The sequence below is a fragment of the Astatotilapia calliptera genome, chromosome 20, assembly GCF_900246225.1.
Source record: "Astatotilapia calliptera chromosome 20, fAstCal1.2, whole genome shotgun sequence".
Lineage (NCBI taxonomy): Eukaryota > Metazoa > Chordata > Actinopteri > Cichliformes > Cichlidae > Astatotilapia > Astatotilapia calliptera.
In genome coordinates this window covers 31,244,752-31,267,902 of record NC_039321.1, presented here as the reverse complement: position 1 = coordinate 31,267,902, position 23,151 = coordinate 31,244,752, and the positions used below count along the sequence as shown (strand labels likewise).

Sequence of the window (23,151 nt, the reverse complement as noted above, 5' to 3'; positions counted from 1 at the left end):
CTCCACAGCACCGCCGAGAGGCAAGTGAAACGCCATGTTTGGAAGATTTGTAGTAGCAATTTTCTGTTTGTTAAGTGGCTGGCTGGCGGTGTAAGCAGAGGTTTCTGTGCTGAGAGGGAACTTTCTTGCGCTGATGACACCGCGCACCTGTGCTCGCGCTGCTTATCTGTACCTAACACAGCAGTAAAACACAGGTGTTTAGGTCGAGCTATTTCTGCCCTTCTCTATACATGCGACTCAAAGCCGATATCAGCAGTCTGTCTGGAGGCGGCTATGGCTCACCACCCAGGTGGCCACCATACTGTAGAGTGGAAACAGCTTGACCCGCTGGGTGACAAAACACAATGTTTTGCTGGGCATGGTACTGTATGTACTGTTGGTAAATAGCCTCAGTACAATTAAACCCATGTTTGACAGCAATTAAAATTATTGAGCTGGCACAGATCTTTAGCTTTGCTGACTTTAGGCATAAGCAGTCTATTAGCACTTTAATTGGTGCCATTTCAAAATCCATTCTGGCATGTGAGATGATACAAGAAAATATTTAAAACCTAATGAAAGCTTCATTTATCTGTTTTCTCGCAGTGTTATTTAACAGAGAAGTCAATTACTTTTTTCAATTACTTATTTTTCCCTCTGGCGATTGGTTTAGTAGTAAGGTGGTAAGAAAACCCCCCCAAACAATAATCTTCTTAACTCATTATTTTTTCTTTTTTTTGTAAATTTTGAAACTGGACAGGACAGTCTAATGAGGCAGGAAAATGTTACAGGCAATCAAGTCATAAAAAATATCAAAATATCGTCTCAGAGCTCTGGTTTCTGTTAACACTGTTTAAGAAAAGTGTTAGGAAACCTTCAGTAAAGCAGATTTATCCATCAGTGTTAAATGTGCAGGCAAGCTGTATTCAGGGCCATATGTACTCATGTACAGTGCTGCTAAAAGCTATTTGCCCACTTACTGGTTCCTTATTTATATTTATTACACTTCCATGTTTCAGACTGTCAAACAAACGATGCTATTAGAGAAAGGTAACGCGAGTAAATACAAAATGCAGTTTTTAAAGGATGTTTTCGTTTGTTATTGGAAACTTGAACTTACCTGGCCCTGTGTGAAAAAGCAATTGCCACTTCTTGTTAAATCATGAATTAACTGTGATTAACCACAATTTTTGGAAAGCTTCAATTTCACTAACCACAGCCAGGCTTGATGTCATGGTTCTCCAGATCTGGAGAGGTCGTGGTGTGTGTGTTTTTTGTCATCGCCTCTCCCACCAGGGCGGAACTGGACCTTGATTCCCCGCCTCTGAACACTGGTGAACTTTCCCAGGAGTGGTCTACCAAAATTATTCCCAGAGCACATTAATGGTTCATCCAGGAGGACACAAAGAACCCACAAGAGCATATAAAGAACTGAGTTCATGATCCAACACTAAGAAAGAGACAATAACAACCAGCTATTGGGTTTAGGAGGCAAATACAGATGACTTTTTTCCTTGCATTTTATATTTACTGGTGTTATCTTTGTCTAATATTAAAATTTATTTGATGATCTGAAACACAACCAAGTGGGACAAATATGCAAAAAGATAAGGAATCAGGAGGGGGGGGGGGGGGTGCAAATCCTTCTTCACAGCACTGTGTAAGAGTGACATGCATGACTGCAGATAGCATCGCAGTCACCCCTCTTCTATTCAGGCATGAATGTAAATTAGTTGCGTTATTTCTGCTACAGCTTGTGCACTGCTGGTACCATCCCGGTTTCCACCATTGCCACTGAAGAGAGACAAAGCAACAGAGACACAGAAAGTGAGCGAGCGGGTGGAAGAAGCACTTGTTTTTGTTCTGTGTCAGCCTCGGGCCACTGTAGTGCTTATGAACCGCAACATTTTTGTGAGGCATGGAACATCCTTGAGTTGTGTTTACTTTTCCTGCTGCATTGCCCGAAGCTTGTTCCTCAGCTGGGCAGCTGGGCTCAGAGATGCTCGCATTAGAAGTGCCGCTTATAGAATGAGACCACAGATAGCTGCTCTGATGGGATGCTGGCGTAATTAAAAAACAGACAAGGAGGGCTTGTATCTCATGACTTAGTTACCGCAGAGGTCAGGCTTTTTGTCTTGTCAGTTAAAAACACAACACAACAAATGCAAGCGTGTCAGACCACAATGCAACAGCGAGGTGTCTGTGCTTTAAAGGCGAGTCTTACCGTGAGCTCTAGAGCTTCATTAAAGAGACCATTACGCTTGCTGTGGAGGAAGGCATTGGAGCTTCCTGTCTTGGATATTCGTATCCTGGCCAAACGGGCTTTCTACAAAAACAGAGAGAGAAAGAAGAGTAACCAGATGTTGGCGAGTGTCTATACCATAACAAGTCTCTGAATGGCATCATCCTGTCACCCATCGCGGTTGAGCTTCAACACTTTTGCATGCTTGATATTTTAGTTATAGATCAAATCATGCTCTACTAAAACATGCACTCTCATCTCCTGTGATGAATTCACTCTGATCTCCAGTGATACTTATGAATGATTTATAGTGACTACACGATTACACATTCCTTGGATTGAAAGTCAGTTATGGTGGGAGCCTGGAGCGGAGCAGGTAAATCCTGGATGAATTAAGCAGCTAAGTGTCATTCTGTATTTAAAGCGGAGAATTCAATTTATCGAGCTGCTTTTGTGCCGCTGTGTTAGCAGTTTTGCATTAAAAAAAGGCAAACAAACCAAGAAAGTGTCCATTCCCATAGCGCGCCGCATCTTTACTCCTGAGCCACTGTATTAGGTGTCGGCTTAAATGCATCTTCAGTTACCCTACTCATGCATCATAGTTAGCGCAAAGTCCACTGTCTCTTTCACGCTTTTTTCCACCCAAGTTGTCAAATAACTTGCGTTAGTCAGCTTGAGACAAAAACAACAACAACAAGAGATGCAATACACGGAGGAGCAGATATACTGTGGTGCTTGCAGGGAGTTCTTGCACAGCTTTGACACAGAGGAGAAATTCTACTCCAACATAATGATTTTTGATGTACTGTGTCTCTGTGTGTGTTTGTGTGCAAACATGTCCAAGTGCACTTCAGCTTGTGTATCCAGGGGTATGAGAAAATATGAGTGTCAGTAAATCTCTCAGTTACCAGAACAACTGCTTTTACTGAACAGTGTAATGTGAGTCACTCACTCTTCTAAGGTCTTCCATTTTCACATAAAAGCCAGGAGTTGGGTTTAAAACTCGGTGTGGCTACAAAGAGCATGCTTTCGGTTGTATTACTTTCCTGCATTTTAAAGCAAAATGATGGATTCATCGAAGAGAAATTCTTCGAAGGATACTGCGAGCTGTTTAAGTGAAGAGCTCGTTTTGTCAGGGCGGGGTGGGGGCTTACGCACCGCTGGGGGATTAATCAAGTATGTGGATGTATGTTTGCTTATCGCTGTGCGCTTATGCATGCACGTCTCGTCTTCATAGGTGAATTTCCATACATATACATGCAAACCTTATACTGTGGAGCAGCAGCAGGAATACCTGGCTCGGTAAGAGGATGCTAATGAATGGTAATTTAAGCTCATCCCCAGACTTTAGTTTCATTTAAAACACAGTAATGTATTTTTGACCTGCAGAAAGCTCATGCTGTGATTTGGCAATCTAAAACGAGGCAAGGGTAATAAACATGTGGGAGTGCACGTGAACACACACACGCAAAGCAACCAACCTGCACTTTGGCATCTATAGCACAACTCCTTTTAAACGGTTTATTTTCTCCTGTTCTCCTTCATGATTATCTTCCTCTCGCTTTCTCTCTGTCATCCTTCTTCCGGCTCTCCTTGACAAGTTTTCCTCACTCTCTTTGTGCCCTCTCTGTACATTTGTGCTGGCACAGCATTCCCACGGGCCTTTAGAATAACCCTTGTTCAGGTATTGTACTTTGCCAGTGGTATCGTCTCTCTAGGGTGACCATGCAAACCGAAGGCCTGATATTGTGGCAGTGGTTGCCAGGCGCTGCAGGGCTAATAGAGGGGATGTTGAGAGCTTGTCCAGCTAGATTGAATCTGCTTTTTCAGGCCCCTGATAGATTCCCAGGGCCTCTGGGACCTGGGCACTTGTGTCTAGGCTCATCTGTGCTTTCAGGTAGAGTCAGGGCACAACAGATTGAGACTGAATTGCTGTTGAAGCACCACTGAGAACACAGAGTGCAAAAAAGGCAATGGATAGAGTGTCCTCGTTAACACCAGCATATTGCAACGTCGAGTATTAAATAGCCAAAGGTATCAGCTTTGCACAGAAACATAGACATTCACACCATAAATACACTACAATGTTTAGTGAAATGAACGAGAATAAACTCCGTTTTTAAACATGAATTTCGCTGACAGTGAAAATACTTTGGAACACAGGGTCACACAAACAACAGCTTTCAATGCAAAACATGACTGTCTGCTGTTACAATTGAATGACAGGTCCCTGATTACCATTATAACATGCACCATTGGTAAATAAATAATGGTCTCAGGAGGGTCTGAACTCATGCAGTCTGTCTCATGAAGAGATTACTGGAATTTTAGAGCCCTTGTTTGAAGAATTATCCATGAACCTGCAGGAAGCGTTAGAAGTTTAGCTCTGTGGCCTAAGATGCTAATTCCAAGACACGACTCTGCCTATTTCTAATGGCTGCATGGTTCCTGAAATTTCTTTTTATTTTCTTCATTGTTAGCTGGAGGGCCATGTCAATGTCTGTAGGAGTGACCAGCCTAGTGACACAGTTTGCAAGCCACAGAGGGACAATTGTTAGCGTTGGTAGTAAAAGCAAGGACCAAACTCTGTCTAAACAGATGCAGATACACATACATGGTGGTTAATGTGCAGTAACTGACATGCTACCTAGTCCCGAACCTGCAAAATGACCCTAGAAGGAAAATCTTTCTAGGTGCATGTTTGTTTAGGAAGCTACGGTACAGGTTGTGTGTTATTGTCTGTCAGTCACGCAGGCCTTAGCAGGAAAACTAAGGCTTTTATTCAACAACCGTAGCTATTGTAGTTTCTAGCAGGTTGCTATATAACCATCTATATACGAGAAACCCTTTTGCTCTATGCAAATATGGTTTAAGACCAAACAATTTGATTCGACTGTATGGAAACAGGTTATCCATCTTTGCAGATAGTAAATATGTAGCATTCAGAGGGATTAATGCACAGACAGTGGGTGCTGTTGTGAAACCAAAAAAGTATAAGCTATAAACTTCTCATGCGATTTACAGAGCAGATACGGTCGCTGTAGTAGACAAAATGCAATTTAATTCCACTTTAACTTTAAATGCATCAACCCAGGGGAAAACAGTAGCTTTCAGAAATCCAACATATTTTAACACTTGCCAGAATACTGATGTTCAATACTGCTGACTGAAAGAGTCCAGATGTTTCCACACACCCAGAGGCCAATAAACTGATCCAAGCATCCTTTTTTACTCTTTGTTTTCCTCCTTTCTGCCACGTTGCCCTAATTTAGGATCAATCACACTTTAAAGATTATAGTCATAGGATGCAAGCCAGCAAAACACTCCATTTTACACAATTTGTTGCCAGCTGACGGATCTAACCTGGCATATCCTCAAATGATTAAAAAACGCTGCATATCCACTCAGGGCCCGTGAAATGCTCCACTGAGCAGTGCCAGTGCGTTTTTTCAGAAGTTCATCTTTTACTTGAATGTGAAAGTTAAAAAATTCATGGCACCTTGTGAGTTACAGCCTTGCTAGACTGCCTGTATAGTAACTGGCTAAGTGAAAAGTGGAGCAATCGAGCTATGAGACCAGATTAGGTTCTGCCTCAGGCCAGCCTTGGAACCATGCAAGTGAAAAAGGAGACCATCTGATGAGGAAGCACACACGCGTATATATATATATATATATATATATATATATATATATATATATATATATATATATATATATATATATAACTGTGTAAGACTCTTATACACATGCTGACATTCCTGCCACAAGGAAAGAAGTCCTTTACTTCCTCTGAGGTATGTTGCTGTATGATAACACATACGCAAAGAGGAACAGCGACAGAGACAAACACAGCAAGAGAGCCAGAGAGCAAATACATGTGAAATTTAGAAGAAAAAAACCCTGACTGTTAGAAAATCCATTAGGGACTCGGCAGAGACAGGACACTCCGGACAATTGGGAGATTGATTCCAAGGAAATCAAGGCCTGTGATAACTCTACCCAGATATCTGTAGCAAAGACAGCTTAACCCCAGACTAACACTACTCAGAGGCAAAATACCTTTGCTAAGCCCGGATTACCGCCTCTTTATAAAGAAAGGTATGGCTCCACTGTACAGGCTGCTGTGATGCTGATGTTTTCTTTTTTTTTTTATTAAGGACATAATTCACAACAGCACTCTTGACCTCCTCGGTGAAGTCTCCCATCAGCATTGGTCTGTCTTCTTGCAATGTGCAGACGACTTTATTGATTGTCTAGAAGGGCAAAACACTCTCAGCCAGAAGTCATCTCCACCTTTTGACTTCAACCTTCTGAGTGCGCGCTAAAAACAATAGTGAGATGATTTAGACTACAGGGAGTGGGAGCCAGCAGGAGGGAGTGAGTGGGACGGTTTGTTTTGTTTCTGCCATGTTAGCCTGAAGCCAGTTTAATACTCATAAACTGCAACGTAGCAATTTTAATACCCACTAAGTTTGAAGACAGCTGGTTCAACTTGAACTACTTTGCAGCCAAAGTGATAAAACACAGAAAAAAACCTGAAATGTCACAGAAACAGGGATCATACTGGAGAAATAAACATTGGGAATCTCATTTACATATGAATAATGGATAATAATAATGGATTGGATTTATATAGCGCTTTTCAAGGCACCCAAAGCGCTTTACAATGCCACTATTCATTCACTCTCACATTCACACACTGGTGGAGGCAGCTACAGGTGTAGCCACAGCTGCCCTGGGGCAGACTGACAGAAGCTGCCACATCGACCCCTCTGGCCAACACCAGTAGGCGGTAGGTGAAGTGTCTTGCCCAAGGACACAACGACCAGGACAGAGAGCAAAAACAATTGTTAATGCCACTAATCCTCATAAACTGCTTGAAATAATCACACAAGGCTTCATTCTACTGAGTTTCTACACATTTAATTTGGTCTTTTGAGTATAGTAGCTTTGCAGTAGCTTTTACAGTAACTCGTAGTATGTAGGTATAAAATGGCTTCAAGTACATTTGACAGGAAGTAGGGAGATTATTCACAGAGCCACAGGGGAATCTAGGAGAATACCAAGGGTACATTTAAAAGTTAAGCTAGTTTAATTCCTTTGTCCTTTTTCCATTCTGTGTCACTTGGCCTTTGTGTTTCTTCATTTAAACCTTCCCCTCCTCCAGGCATGTTATATCTGAAATTGTAATTTGTCCTACCTAAGGATACTAATACCTTCATGCAAATGATCACAGAGAAGAACTAATGCAAACGCTGTAGACCAGACTCTGATTTTTGATCCCGTTAGGAGGCGACTGAAAACTGATGCAGGACAGAAACGGTGACACTGGAGACTAGAGGGAGGCAGAATAGACAAGCTAATGTCTGTGTCTCAGCTGTGTGCTTCCTGTGCCACATACAGCAACTAGTGGCATCCTCATGCATCTTTGCTTTGTGCGGTAAGATAGATCAGGGGCTGTCTCTCTGCCACCACCCAGATGGATGGCTAATTGTAATGGGAGCCCAGAACAGCTAACAATTAGACTCGAATGAAGATGGATGCGAACAGGGGGGTATGACAAGAGCAAAAAAGCACCTAGATGTGGTGGTGGTGGTGGGGGCGAAGGCAGAGAAAGATACGAAGAGGACAGCAGATGCTGGAAAACGCACTTCCTCTCCTTAATAATTCCTCCTCCTCCCTGTCCCCCCATCTGCTCTCTCTTTGTCGTGTAAGTACTGCAAAAGCTAATCTCAAATGGCTATCCTATTTTACTCTCAGTTAAACACAGCCTTATTCTAAGAAATGATCTGAGGAAGAACAGATTTTCTGTGAAACATAACCATTTGCTGATAATAAATGTGGAGGAAATTACATTTTGCTATAGTAAATGACCAGTAACACTTGCTAAATGGTTGGTTAAATGACAGAGAAGGTCATATGTCATTTGCAGTTAAGAACACTACATATTACATAGATGGCAGTAACGGGCTGTTAAAGGATATAGCATGCATAAGTAATTAATGGCTCTAGTTGGACATTAGAAATCAGACTTGTGAAAAGCAGTGACAGAGTCGTCTATACAATGAGAACTATTCATCATCTGCTGAGGATAACATCTTTATTAAGTGACAGATGGCTCGATGGCAATCTAATGTGCAGGAAACATGTCAGTAGCAGTTCTTAAAAAGGTCAGTAAAATCCCGAGTTGCTACAGCTAATCACCAGGTTGCCAACAATGCTGCCATCGGGTGTATCATCTCTTATCATTTAAGCGTTTAACCTAAACTGGAAACACCTTTCCTTCACTTATGATCTAGCTAGTCATGTATACAGTTACAGAGATTGATGCTCATATTAAACAGGTCAAAGTTTCAAATAATTAGGTCAGTGTATATACGTGTACATACCTTTTGAGAGCAGGCTAAAAACAAAAGCTCATTCCTTGGACTACTCTACATTCCTAGTTTCCCTGTGAGGGGCAGTAAGTCAAAAGACAGTCAGCTGAAATGGACTTACTGCGAGACAAGCTAAAAAGGCTAGTTTCAGGCTGAACCAAGTTCCAGTATAAAACAAATAAAGATGATTTTAAAATTTTAATCATGGTGTTTGTAGCAAAGTTACCCTCGTAAAGAGCTTTATTTTACATGTCTCAGTCACACATTCATACAAGCACACCTAACTTAGATTAACACACATTCATACTCTGATGCTGCAACGAAGCATCAACTTGGGGTTAGTATGTTGCCCAGGAGACTTTGGCATGCGGACTGGAGCAGCCAGGGATTGAACGACCAGCCTCCCAATTAGTAGATGACCTGCTGTAGCTCCTAAGCTACAGGCATGCTGATAGAGTGCGAGAACAATTATATTCAGCTGGAAGTGAGTACAGTACATTGATATTAAAACACAGCCAGTGTTGGGAAGGTTACTTTTAAAATGTATTCCATTACAGAATACATGCCCCAAAATGTATTCTGTAACGTATTCCATTACGTTACTCAATGACAGTAACGTATTCTGAATACTTTGGATTACTTAATATATTATCGTGCTTTTTACAACAACGTGAATGTACTATTGCTGTGTGATTTATTACTATTACTGAAGGTCCGCGACTCCGAACTGTAGTAAAGGGACCTCTGACTAATACGGCGGGGTCCCTGTCGGCTCGTAGCCGTAAAATAGCTTTACTTTGTTGTGTGGGTCAACTTTGCTAGCAGAGACAGAGAGAGGCGTTGAAAGGCTGCTCCAACGGAACTTATTGTTTTCGGAGGAAAACAGGAACACGGTGTACAGTCGAGTCTTAATAGCTTACTTACAACTGGGCTCGTCAGGCTCTCTTCTTGGCTGCAGTGGTTATTATTATATTTACATGCTTCCAGCTCCCGTTTTTCCTTGATGACAACTCGTACCTTTCCACTCCCCTTTTTCTCCCTCCTCGCGCTCCCAGACCCATAACGTGTATGGCAGTCCATTCTCCCTGCAACACGGACTACACTGCCCATGATGCTACATTCTTTAGTGCGATGTGTTCACTGCTACAGATACACATGTGGTAAATGCAGACTACAGATACCATGGCAGTGCCAGGATTGTGAGTGATTGCTGAAAATGTTGAAATGTACTCACTCACTTTTTATTATTATTTGTAAATATGTGTACAAATGGTTGGTTTTTTGTACTGTTTTTCAATAAATCTCAGCAACAAAGGAAATACACCCATGTGTGTTGATTTCTCCCTAAGATGGCAAACTGAAACACTCCAAGTTTCCTTGTGGCTCAGGAAACTAACCACTCCAAGTTGGTGACTTTTGGAGATTTATTTCCCTGGATGATTGAGAATGCATCAAGACGAACACAAAAGGAAGTTCACAGCTTTTAGCAGCCCCCCCCTCATTCACACACCCCCACTCCCCTCCAGAATTCTCAGGTAACAACCTAATTTACATATGAATGACTAGCTTCCACTTGGCTGAAGCTAAACCCTAGCTAAACACCTACCAGCCATTTGGCTGGAAGGCGGGTTTTAAAGGTAGAAAAGCCAAATGGCTGCTCTCTGGGACTCTATTTACAAGGCAGGCAGGAAAGGCGGCCTTATTTAAACACTATCTGGGTACGTGAAATCATCTCAACAACATCTCCCACTAAAGCTTGCACAATATGTAATTCAGGAGATACCCCATTGATTTTGAGAACAAAAGCTTAAATGCTGAGCAACACTTAATCCCATGTGCTAATTAAAGGCAGGGATGGTGCAGACTGCATCTCCTAAATGCTCAAAAAAAAATATGCAAATCTATCATCATCTTTGGCACTTAGACCTTGATTTTACCATAGTAATAACTCTCTTGAGGATTAAAGCATCCAGGTGCAATATCATTATGAAAGCACTGATAAGACTTTTTAGTCATGCTATAAAAAGGAGAAAAGCTGTCTATGGGATGTAGGGGTGCTTGAGCAAATCGCTGACCTCACAGCAGGCAAGCCAAAGAGATATCAAGTGCCTGAAGGAGTCATTTAGTACTAGTTAATGAGAACAGCACTGTCATGCTACAGTGGTCTGTTGGTGGGTACTATGGGGGTCTTGTACTGGGTGATGTTCGGGACACTGCACCACAATGCAGCTCAGAGAACAGCTAAGGTCACTCAGATTAACGCCTGACAGGAAATATGGCTTTTGCACCCAGACATGCACGTATATGCATACAGATGTGGATGTGCACATATGCAAACAGACATACACCTTCCTTCCAGCAAGCATCTCATCTTATCATCTCATCATATGCAATAATACTAAATGCAATAATCCTTTCTGTCATCGTTGTATTTTTACTCAGTAGTATATAGTATTTGTATTTGTATTCTATTTTTATCTTATTGTATATTTATTTTATTTTATTCTACTGTATATAGTATTTTATTTTATTCTATTCTGTACAGTTGTGTACTGTATTTATTCTTATTGTATTCTAATTTTTGCCTCATAACTTTTGCACTGTCCACTTCCTGCTGTGACAAAACAAATTTCCCACGTGTGGGACTAATAAAGGTTATCTTGTGGTGGACCACTAGAGGGCTCCACTCACACCCAGTGTAGAGGAAGTGTGTTCCTGTGTTTTGTGGCGCGATATGCGCAGTTGATGTTGGAGACAAATAAAGAAGGAGTGAGAACTGAGAGCTGTGTCGTTGATGCTTACCTCCACATTGGTGACCCCTGACTCGAGCATGCAACGGGCCGTAGATAACGCACACTCCGCTATGGATGCATCAGCGGCCGCTGGACCTCCGCCTCCTGTTGCAGCTACGTTCGCTGTGGCGCTGAAACTGCCGGACTTTTGGCTCCATGACCCCCCGTTTGCTTAAGTACACGTGGAGGCTCAGTTCGCCCTTCGCGGCATCTCGGCTGACGACACGAAGTATCACCATGTGGTGGCCTCGCTCGACCCGCTGGCCACCCGTCGCGCGATGGTGCTCCTCCGGGACCCACCCGCCCAAGGGAAATACGCCGCCCTCAAAGAGCTGCTTCTTCGGCGCTATGCCCTCTCCGACGCCGAACGAGCCGAAAAGCTCCTCAACCTGTCAGGCTTGGGTGGCGGTACCGCGCTTGAGCTCATGGAGAACATGCTATCGTTGCTCGGGCCGGATGACGGTGGTTTCCTCTTCGTGCACCTCTTCCTTCGCCAACTACCGGCCGCCGTGAGAGCTGTCCTCGCAAACTCTCCGCTTCTGCCTGCGAAGGATTATCGCTCCCTGGCTGAAGAAGCGGATCGCATTCTCCTGGCTAGCCGCACTTTCGACGTTCACGCCCTGGCTATGGACACGCCGGCGGCACCTTCCACGCCTCCACCTGCCTCCCCCGGAGCATCCGCCCCCTTGCTAACGGCAGGGATTGCTACACGCCGGCACCGCGGAAAGAGCATCTGTTTCTACCATCAGCGTTTTGGCGACAGAGCGCGTCGCTGCCTGCCGCCTTGCGCTTTCACGGCCCAGGGAAACGGACCCGCCAGCGCGCCGTAGCAGGCGCGACCGCTGGCAATACAGAAAGGCTGCTCTTCATAGAGGACTCGCGCTCCGGGAGACGTTTTCTCGTGGACTCCGGCTCCCAGAAGAGCCTCCTTCCCCCTACCGCTGCCGACGGACTAGCAGCGAACTGTGGGCCGCAGCTCATTGCAGCTAACGGCTCTCCCATCAAAACGTTTGGGGAAAGGTTGGTGACTGTTTGTTTTCATGGCCGGGATTTCCAGTGGAACTTTGTTGCTGCTGCTAGCTCTGTACCTATTTTGGGTGCTGATTTCCTGTGTGCTCATGGACTACTTGTCAATGTCGCTAACAGACGTTTAATCGATGCTCTCTCGTTTTCTTCGCTACCCTGTTTTACTCGGGCCGCCGAGCCCCTGATTCGGGCTAATGTAGTGACCTCCGGGGATGCTTTTCAGCGTTTGCTTTTAGAGTTTCCATCGCTGTCTGTCGCTAATTTCTCTAGCACGGTAACGAAGCATGGGGTTGAGCATTATATTCCCACGGTCGGGCCCCCGGTGTTCGCGCGCGCCGCCTCGACCCCGCGAAATTGTCCGTCGCTCGGGAAGAGTTTGCAGCCATGGAGCGCCTTGGCATTGTACAGCGTTCGAACAGTGCATGGGCCTCTCCGCTTCACATGGTGCCCAAATCGGACGGTTGGTGGCGGCCATGCGGAGATTTCCGCCGTTTAAATAATGCCACGGAGAATGACCGTTACCCCATCCCCCACATTCAGGATTTTTCTGCCAATCTCGCCGGAACGTCGATTTTTTCTAAAATTGACTTGGTGCGGGGGTATCACCAGGTTCCCGTGCGCCCCGAAGACGTTCCTAAAACCGCTGTCATTACCCCCTTCGGCTTGTTCGAGTTTTTGCGCATGCCGTTTGGCCTGAAAGGTGCCGCCCAGACCTTTCAGCGGCTGATGGACTCAGTTTTGCGTGGGCTGCCGTTCGTTTTTGTTTATCTGGACGATATATTGGTGGCCAGCTGCTCAGCGAGCCAGCACGAGTCCCATCTGCGCCAGGTTTTCCAGCGTTTGGAAGCGCACGGCCTGATTATCAACCCTTCCAAGTGCCAGTTTGGGTTGCCTGTTCTGGATTTCCTCGGGCACCACATTTCCGCTGAAGGTGTGGTTCCGTTGCCCGACAGAGTCCAGGCCGTTTCGGCTTTCCCGCGTCCCACGTCGGTTAAAGCGTTGCAGGAGTTCTTGGGGATGATAAATTTTTACAACCGCTTTCTCCCCAGAGCTGCCCACCTGCTACAGCCACTCTATGCTGCCTTAAAAGGTAAAACAGCCAAAGATCCGGTTGACTGGCTGCCTGAACGCGTCCGTGCGTTTTCCGCAGCCAAGTCTGCGCTGGCTGACGCCGCCCTGCTGGCCCACCCGCTTCCGTCGGCGGAGATCGCGTTGACCACCGACGCCTCGGACGTGGCAGTGGGCGGAGTGTTGGAACAGCGGGTTTCAGGTCTCTGGCAACCGCTCGCCTTTTTCAGTCGTACGCTCCGGGATGCTGAACGCAAGTACAGTGTTTTTGACAGGGAGTTGCTGGCCCTGCACCTCGCAACACGGCATTTTCGTTTTTTCCTCGACGGTCGCAACTTTGCTGCGTACGTTGACCACAAACCTTTGACGTTTGCGATGTCCAAGGTCTCTGACCCATGGAGCGCACGCCAGCAGCGCCAGTTGGCGGCCATTTCTGAGTTTACCACAGACATTCAGCATGTGGCTGGTAAGTCCAATCACGTCGCTGACTGTCTCTCACGTGTGTTGGTTTCTCCGGTGTATGTCGGCATCGACTACGCTGCCATGGCCGCCGAGCAACGTGCTGACCCGGACGTCCTTGCCCTTCAGTCAACAAAAACGGGCCTCGTGCTGGAGGACACCCCGGTGTGGGACGGCGGTCCGCGCCTTCTTTGCGACGTTTCCACCGGCCGCCCCCGCCCGGTGGTTCCCCTTTCGTGGCGTCGTCGTGTTTTTGACTCGGTGCATGCCCTCTCTCATCCCGGCGTCCGGGCCTCGGTCAAGCTGGTCAGCGCCAGGTTTGTTTGGCCGGGCCTTCGCAAGACGGTGAAAGAATGGGCGGCGGTTTGTATCCCATGCCAACGCTCGAAAATCCACCGGCACACACAGGCACCCCTCGAGCCTTTCCGTGTCCCGGGTAGGCGTTTCGATCACGTTCATGTGGACCTGGTTGGTCCCTTGCCGCAGTCACAGGGTTTCACGCACCTTTTGACTGTGGTGGACCGCACAACCAGGTGGCCGGAGGCGGTACCCCTGGCGTCCACGACAGCGGCGACGGTGGCCAGGGCATTTTTGTCAACGTGGGTTTCACGTTTCGGCCCCCCTGCTGACATTACCTCGGACAGGGGCCCCCAGTTTGTTTCCGAGCTTTGGTCTGCTATGGCTGACGGCCTGGGAGTCAAGGTCCACCGCACCACAGCATACCACCCGCAAGCTAATGGGATGTGCGAACGGTTTCACCGGTCACTTAAGGCCGCGCTCCGTGCTTCCTTGACAAGTGGCGACTGGGTCGAACGTCTTCCGTGGGTTTTGCTGGGTTTGCGTAGCGCGGTTAAAGAAGACCTCGGGGTTTCCCCGGCTGAACTGGTCCTCGGCCAGCCTCTCCGGGTCCCCGGGGAATTCTTACCTGAGAGCCCTCCCCCATGTTTTGATACCTCTTTGTTGCCTTTTCGCCCCCCAAGAAACTCATTTCCTGTTCCTGGTCCTGTGCACCACTGCCTGCCTGACACCTTTGTTCCGAGTTCATTGGACTCTGCTCGTTTCGTTTTCGTCAGGCACGATGCCCATAGGACTCCGCTGCGTCCACCATATGACGGGCCATTCAGGGTTCTTAAACCAGGCAACAAACGTTTCGTTTTGGACTTTGGCGGTCGGCAGGAAGTTGTCTCTGTTGACAGACTTAAGCCTGCACATGTTATGCAAGAGGATCAGGTGGTCCCGGCCCAGGCCCCTCGCCGCGGCCGCCCACCTGCCACCGGGCTGATGGATTCTGTTTTTTCCCCCAGGAGCGACCCGAAATCAACGGAGTCCGAGTTGTCTTCAGCTTTTTCTGACCGCCAGTGCCAGCCTCGCTCCCGGGCTGGGTTGCCCTCTGTCAGTTCCCCACCCCCCCAGTTCAGCCGCTCCGGCCGTTTGCTTAAGCCCCGGGTCCTGGACTAGTTCTGCTGGGTGTTCGGGGGGGGGGGGGGGGGGGGGGGCATGTGTGGTGGACCACTAGAGGGCTCCACTCACACCCAGTGTAGAGGAAGTGTGTTCCTGTGCTTTGTGGCGCGATATGCGCAGTTGATGTTGGAGACGAATAAAGAAGGAGTGAGAACTGAGAGCTGTGTCGTTGATGCTTACCTCCACAATCTTATCTTATCTTATCTGGGTAATAGCTATTTCAGGAAAGAACACAGCGTCGGGACAAACACTGCCTCCAGCTCTACCCTCTGCCTATGCTCCCTCTGCTTCCCCTGCTCACCCTCTGGCCTTCCTCCTCACTGCTCCTCTGCTTTTCTCTTTTCCTCACCTATACATTTCATCCTCTCAAACTGCTTTTCTGGCTAATTTTCTGACTTTTCAGCCATCCTTCCATCTTCTCTTTGTCTCTTTTCATCCTTGCACCTGCGGTCATGTCACCACGGAGGCTTGCTCAGCAGACAAGCTTACAGTTAGTTAAGACTGGGTGGTGGGTAGGGCTGCCACAAACGATTATTTTGATAGTCGACTAGTCACCGATTATTTTTGCGATTAGTCGACTAATCAGATCATCATCCATTGAACGTAAAAGTACAGCTTATTGCACCAGCAGCATCTGCTCTTATATAACTATCATTAGCTTACAGCTTTAAGTGTTTAAGGTCTGTGCTAACTAAAAATAAAGACAAGATGATAGTTAATTGAATTCTAATTAAATGTGCAGATTGTTTCGGTGGAGTTTAATAAACTCAGCCGATTTACTCAGGAACAAATAAAATACTGAAAAAAGCCAAACAATAACATTTTTAAGTTATCTAAGTGACTTGTATATGTTTAACCTGAGTAGGGCGGTGGGTTTGAAAATGATCTGCCGGGAGTCCGGTGCTCTCATGGCCCCCGGCTAGCTATCGAGCTAGTGGGTAACAGACGCCTCCGAAAACGTCGGAGGAAATATGCGGAAAATATGCGGTGTCTTGATAAACTGAGCAGATATTTGAGGTTTACACAGCTACATTCTCGCCTGAAAATATGTTAAACGTTTATTTTGTGACCCAGAAAGAATAATAAGAGTAATATTAAAACTAACTAGCTGCCGCCATTGCTGACAACTGCGCTGGGCCGCGCTATGAATTCTGGGACACAGTTTCTTCTTCTTCGGGGTTTAACGGCAGCTGGCATCCTTGTACATGCAGTGCTGCCATCTTCTGTTTCAGTCCGTTATTACACTCTTAAATCCTGCTACTTATTCCTGCTTTTGGGATCTTACAAAGCTTCAAATGACGCGTCGACTATTAAATCAGTCGTCGACGATTTTGATAGTCGACGTAATCGTGACTAGTCGACTAATCGTGGCAGCCCTAGTGGTGGGCAGCCCACAGTTGCAGAACTTTAAACAGATTTAGAGAATGTGTGCTGAGATGGATTGCATTAATCACAGAGAGGGTGAGAAAAAAAGGGGGACAGGGAGGGGTTAGTGGTAATGGATGGAGGCAGGGGAGTAGAGATGAGTGAAAAGGTCTAACAAACAAGTGAAGGGTGTGAGGGAAAAAGCCTTAGTTGGAGAGGTGTGAATGGCAGTGATGAGAGAAAGGAATGGACTCTGAAAATATGTGTCAGTGTGTGCACTGTATGTTTGCCAGCTCCAAATAAACCACTATCTATCTCACGAGAATAGAAATGGTCAGCTTTGCCCGCAGACTATGATTACTGGCCCAGTTTTGTTTGTGAGCCAGCCGATGCTGCTACCCAGTTTCGCTCACAGACACATCACGATTTTATAAAGGTCTAAAGACCGGGCTAGACAGGATCTTTAAACCATCTACCATTAAAATTTCTATAAATCTGTTTTTGAGTGTTTTTTATTGCTATACTTACAAGGGTGAAATCTCACAAGGACGGACTGAAAGAGAAAATTATGCAAAGAGGGGAAAATGCTGATATTCACTTCTCTGACAGGGTATCTTAGGATTTAGGATTGGGTTTTTGGATGAGATTTGAGTAATGATAACATTTAGCTTGTGGATTTAAAGGACTACTTTGGCTTGAGGGAACTGATATTTTACATAATAATAAGAGCTCATCCTGGGTGAACATAAAATTAATGCAGGCCATGGATATCCAGGGGGCAATGAAAAACCTCATTAACGTGGCTTTAAAACCTCTGAAAATCTTGCTTTGTCACCCTCAAATTACTATAATATTGATAATTCAAATGCACAAAAAGTCAAATAATCTTTGTCTTTAGGACCGAATTTTTGTGATTTGATCAGATTTGTTTCACAATGGGAGCAGGATTCACCAACCGTAAGATGTTTAATTTTCACTCTGGTGTCACTAATCATAATAACAATAATACTTTATGAAAGTTTTATATTGTATGTTGCACCCAGAGCCTTTATTTATGTTAATAAATCTCATACTAATGCAGAAGTTTGGCGTTAGAGATGGAAAATGATTTTTGTCTGGTGTTTATATAATCGATCTGTTAATACTGCCATAATAAATGTGTTATTAATGATACAGCCAAGTGAATAACACTTCCCAGAGTTTAAACAAGGCAACATCAAAGTCAATCTTATCATTTGTTACAATGACCATTATTACAAAAACCTTAAAATGTAAACAGATTTAAAAGTTTGATTTAATTGATTCTTTTCCCAGGCGGAGAAATTAATCCCTTTGGAATTATGTCAGGAATTGCATCTGGCATAAAAATCTGCCAAACCTGCCACGGTGACGAATCCTTCTGAATAAAGGAGCAGGCAAAAATCTCTAAACGTTTTCACACATTTGCCCCTTTGTTTGGACTCCAGCCACGATCCTTTCTATGCACTACCTGTTAAAGTACATGTGAGAATGCTAAAGGCCAGTGTTGTCAGATCAGACGCTAAACAGTCCTTAACCTTCTAGTCCCCTAACATAAACTCCATGTAATGTCCCATTGTGCTGATTTGAGCTGATGTGAGAATAGCGCAGTAATTGACCAGGAGCGAGCGGTCGCCCTGTGTCTCTTGTCACTCTCATGCTCTGCTCAGGCAGTCTAATCCAAACCTGGCTGACACATCCTATCTCTCAGCGTGCTTCATGTAAGAAAAGAAAAATCCAGACAATGTCCTATTCTGATTCTTGCAGCATTTTACGTGTCACAACCCCTTACATCACCGTGACGCCTGTCGAAAGAGTTTGCAAAGTAACGTTTGGAGCCAGAGCCTAACTTTGAGGCGATGTGATCGCTGCGAAATTTGTAAAATCGAGATTATTACAGTCACGTTTGCTTGGCCAGTCTCGCACGTTTTCACTCAGCAGCACTGCGGCTGTCCTGAGGGAAAACTTTGCAGTGGCTGTTCGAGACCTCTGAGTTAATGAGGGATATTATACCAGATGTTCCAAAACTGTTTTCTGACCCTAGGTGGCTTATGAAATTGGCCTACATATGGCTACCATATTAAATACACTCAACAACCTTAGCCTGTCCACAGATCAATTATGAAAGTCAGAGACTTGCTACATTTATTTAAAAGAAGAAAAAAAACCATTTGTGGAGAGGAATCGAAGACAGAGGGACAGACAGGATCCCCCAGAGGATGCATGTGACTGGGTGGCTGAACTCCTCACTCCAGGAAAAACAGCTACAAACATCCAAGAGGCAACACAGAAAAGAAGTTGTGCTGTGACTGGACTCTAAAAATGAAATGACTCATAAAACAATTTGGCCTGACAAACTTACTCCTAGGGCTATCGAAACTGAAAAAGTATAACCCCTCCTCTTTCATAATTTATCATGATATACAGCAAAGGCCAAACTGCCATGCGGAAAATGACATTAGAGTTTAAATCAAATACGGGACGTTCATAAAGGTAAATAAATGCAGCTGTGGGGGGAAAAACAGCTTCGCAGGACTGAAATGCCTTGTATGAGATTTAGGGAAGGGTAATTTTATCCAGTGTAAGGAGGTCACTGACCTGCAGGAGCATGAGAATATCTACTTAATGTTGCACAAAAAGACGAGTGAAGATATAAATACTCTGGAGGAAAGAATCCCCCCAAAGTGAATCTATTTATTAAGTTAATGGAGAAATAGAGAATTTCAGTTTGCATATCAGACAGACTATTAAAGTTTGACAATACTCACTGGGAGCAGTGGGTACTGCATACTACTGCTAATGTGAAAATACTGTCAGTCAATGTAAATTATACAAACACGTTAATCTTAAAGGGATGACCTGAACCCTGTGGAGTCCTCCCCTCCTCTGAGGGGTGAGAGAGATGTCAGAGCTCCCCTGTGGGCTGGAGGTCTGGAGATCCAACCCTCTGGGACCCCGCTGAAGAGGAATAAAACTGTGTTCACCTGTACCTTCTGCGCCCGCCGCTTGTCTGCTCTCTGGTTCTGGTGATAGATGCGGCTAAAGTTGGACACGATGACAGGGACAGGCAGGGCAATTACCAGCACCCCGCTCAGAGAGCAGATTGAACCAAAGATCTTCCCCGCGATCGTCTTAGGAACCATGTCTCCGTACCTGCGGAAAGCGACAAGGAGAAAGAGATAATTAATTTAGTAAAACACCTATTGCATTTAATAAAATCTGTCTGCAGTAGCTCAACTTTCTAGTCAAGCACAGCCGACTTGAGGTCATTCATTCAAATCCCACAGAAGCACATGCTACTGTATTTCATGTTCAATTTATTTTAATTTGCCGGCTATTCATTCTTCCACTGCTTTCATCTTCTTTAAAGGCTTCTCTATGCTGCATGTATCAATGCCCACCAGAACAAGACTTGGCCTGCTGACTCTATTCCACCCGAAGGGAGAAAAAGAGACGCTCCAACCAAACCTCGTCTGTCACTGAACGGCACAGTAAAGTCCACTGACTCATTCACTGAGAGCAGATACTATTAACCTTTTAGAGAGGAGAAAGAGGAGGACACTGTATGCCGGGGACATTTCCCAAAAGTCATTTAGCCCAATTCAGTCTGAAATATTTGCAAGTCAAAAGCAATTTCATCTTCAGTTCAAAGAGAGACAACACTACAATAACTATATTAAATCTCCCCCTTTTTTCCCCAGTGAAGAAGCCATGCTGTAAGAATAAAGAATGAAAGGATGAAAAATATAGAAGAGAATAAATTCAAAAGCTAAAGAAAACACAACTTAAGCTGGGAAAGCAACCTTTATTTTTAATGGTGTTCATTTCTTATTCATGAGTAAAAAGAGCAAGTAATTTGTTCTTGTTTTCCAGCTAAACAACAAGTTTGACTGAATTCATTAGACCTGATCCAGCTAAGCCTACACATAAAACTTTGAAAAGACTTTTTCTTTATATTTAACCTTTATTTATTTGTTTTTCTTTATAGTCAAGAGCATGGCATTTGTGGTAAAGCACAGTCAAGCTATTCCTGTGCAGTAATCACACTAATGTACTGTACTTACACAAAACTGATGCATAAATACGGTGTGTGTATGTGGTCACTAAACCACCTACCAGTACTTGTTAAAGACAAGTTAGCTCTAGAGCATAGGTGTCAAACTCTGGCCCGCGGGCCAAATTTGGCCCGCAGCCTAATTACATTTGGCCCACGAAGCCATACCAAATTACTATTAGAGCTGGCCTACTGGTATTATACAGCTAATATATATATTGTTTAGTATTAAGCTTTGCTTGTTCCATATTCAGTTTTTCAGCAAAACTTGTTTGAGTCCATAAGAAGAGATTCATTCTTAAATCTGGAGGAAGATTTTTCTTTCAATAAGTATTAATGTTAGCCCGCGACTTTGTTCCAGTTTTGAATTTTGGCCCACTGTGTATTTGAGTTTGACACCCCTGCTCCAGAGCAACAGGCTAACATTTGAAAGTACTGAACATAGCTTATGCAAAGAACATAACACAGGTGTCCACACACACACACACACACACACACACACACACACACACACACACACACACACACACACACACACACACACACACCAAACTAAATTACACTATAAGTACGTTAGTCTGAACACATCTGTTCAGTTGCCCACTAATGTCAATTTCTAATCAACCAATCACGTGGAAGCAGCTCAATGGTTTCAGGCGTGTAGATGTGGTCCAGACAACCTGCTCTGACTTCAGATCAAAGCCAGGATCAGAAGATAGGGAAGAAGGGCGATTTTAGGTGACTTTGAACTTGTCATGGCTGTTGGTCTGAGTATTACAGAAACTGCAGATTTGCTGGGATTTTCCTGCACCTCCATCTCTGGGGTTTACAGAGTATAGTCCAAAAAGACAAAATATCCACTGAGCAGCAGTTCTCTGGGCAAAAATCCCTTGTTGATGCCTGAGGAAAATAGCCAGACTGCTTTGAGCTGATAGGAAGGCAACTGCTCTTCTTCTTGTGGCTGTTTCCACAGCGAGTCATCTGACTCCATCTTACCCAATCCCTAGCATCCTCCTCTGTCACACCAACCCTCTGTAAGTCCTTCACTACATCCATGAATCTCCTCTGTGGCCTTTCTCTTTTCCTCCTACCTGTAAGCTCCATATCCAACATCCTTTGACCAGTATAAGCACTATCGCTTCTTTGGCCTTGTCTAAACCATGTCCATTTTCAAATCTTCCTTGGCTCTCGTACTTTGTCTTCAAACTCAACCTGAGCTGTGTTATTTCCAGTCCTGTCCATCCTGGTCACTCCCAATGAACATCTAAGTATCAAAAGCTTACCTGCCCATTGGGAAATCAAACCTCAGCTCGCTCCTGCATGGCAGGGATAGAAAGGCCACAATCACTTGTTCTAACTAAGTCACACAGAAGAGCATCTCTGAATGCAGAACATATCAAATCTTGAACGAGAACACCACATCCAGTCTTTTTTGCCTCTGTGTTATTTAGATGTTAGGGTTAAAATTTTGTGTAAACTACATAAAAGTTTAGATTCAACCTGCCTAGTATCAGTGGTTCAGACTGCTGGTGTAATGGTATGAAGGATAGTTTCTTGGCACACTTTGGGCTCCTTAGTACTTACTGAGCATCATTCAGATATAACAGCCTTCCCGAGAATTGTCCAACCTTTATGACCACAGTGTATCTTCTGATGGATGCTTCCAGGAGGATAACTCGCCAGGTTACAAAGCTCATGGTTTTACAGTTTACAGTACTCAAATTACCTCCACATTGAGAACATCTCAGTCCAATAGAGCACCTTTGGGATGTGGAGGAACAGAAGATTCACATAATGGATGTGCAGCTAACAAATCTCCAACATCTGTTTTACGAGGAGTCATCGTTGATAATATGCCATGAAGGATTAATGCCGTTTTAAAAGCATGGGGCCATACCCAGGAATGCTTAACAAATAAAGTGGCCAGTTAATGTACTACTTGTTATGTTACATCTAATCATTACTTGGAGTATTAAGTGGAGTCCTTTTACACTGTTGCTGTTGTAAGGGCACTGCTTCTACTACAGATAAATACACACAGTGTATTTGAATCATTTTCTGGAAAGTCTATTTTCACTTCGATTACTATTAGCAGATACATTTACATAGATACTATCAGCACATGGTGCTGATGCAGTTGAGGTGTTATGGGACCCTATAGACCCTAGTCAGTCAACTTGTTACTGCTATTAGTCATATACATACACACATGTTTTCACACATCAGCTTACTAAAATAAGACAATCTGTGTAGAGATGCAGTAAAGAGAAGAACCCTGTCAATACCTTTAAAGCACTCCCAAGACAGATA

The 23,151-nt window shown here is 44.6% G+C and overlaps 1 protein-coding gene across 4 annotated transcripts in view; it reads right to left on the bottom strand.

Moving 5' to 3' along the window:
• LOC113013376 (potassium voltage-gated channel subfamily D member 3-like) overlaps window positions 1-23,151 on the bottom strand; it is a 118,546-nt gene that overhangs the window by 4,726 nt on the left and 90,669 nt on the right. For all 4 annotated transcript variants that reach the window (XM_026154228.1, XM_026154227.1, XM_026154230.1 and 1 more), the window contains 2 exons: window positions 19,772-19,940; window positions 2,204-2,305 (listed from right to left, as the gene is read on the bottom strand). In XM_026154228.1, the coding sequence (XP_026010013.1) occupies window positions 2,204-2,305; window positions 19,772-19,940 (271 nt within the window). The remainder of the gene's footprint in view (window positions 1-2,203; window positions 2,306-19,771; window positions 19,941-23,151) is intronic.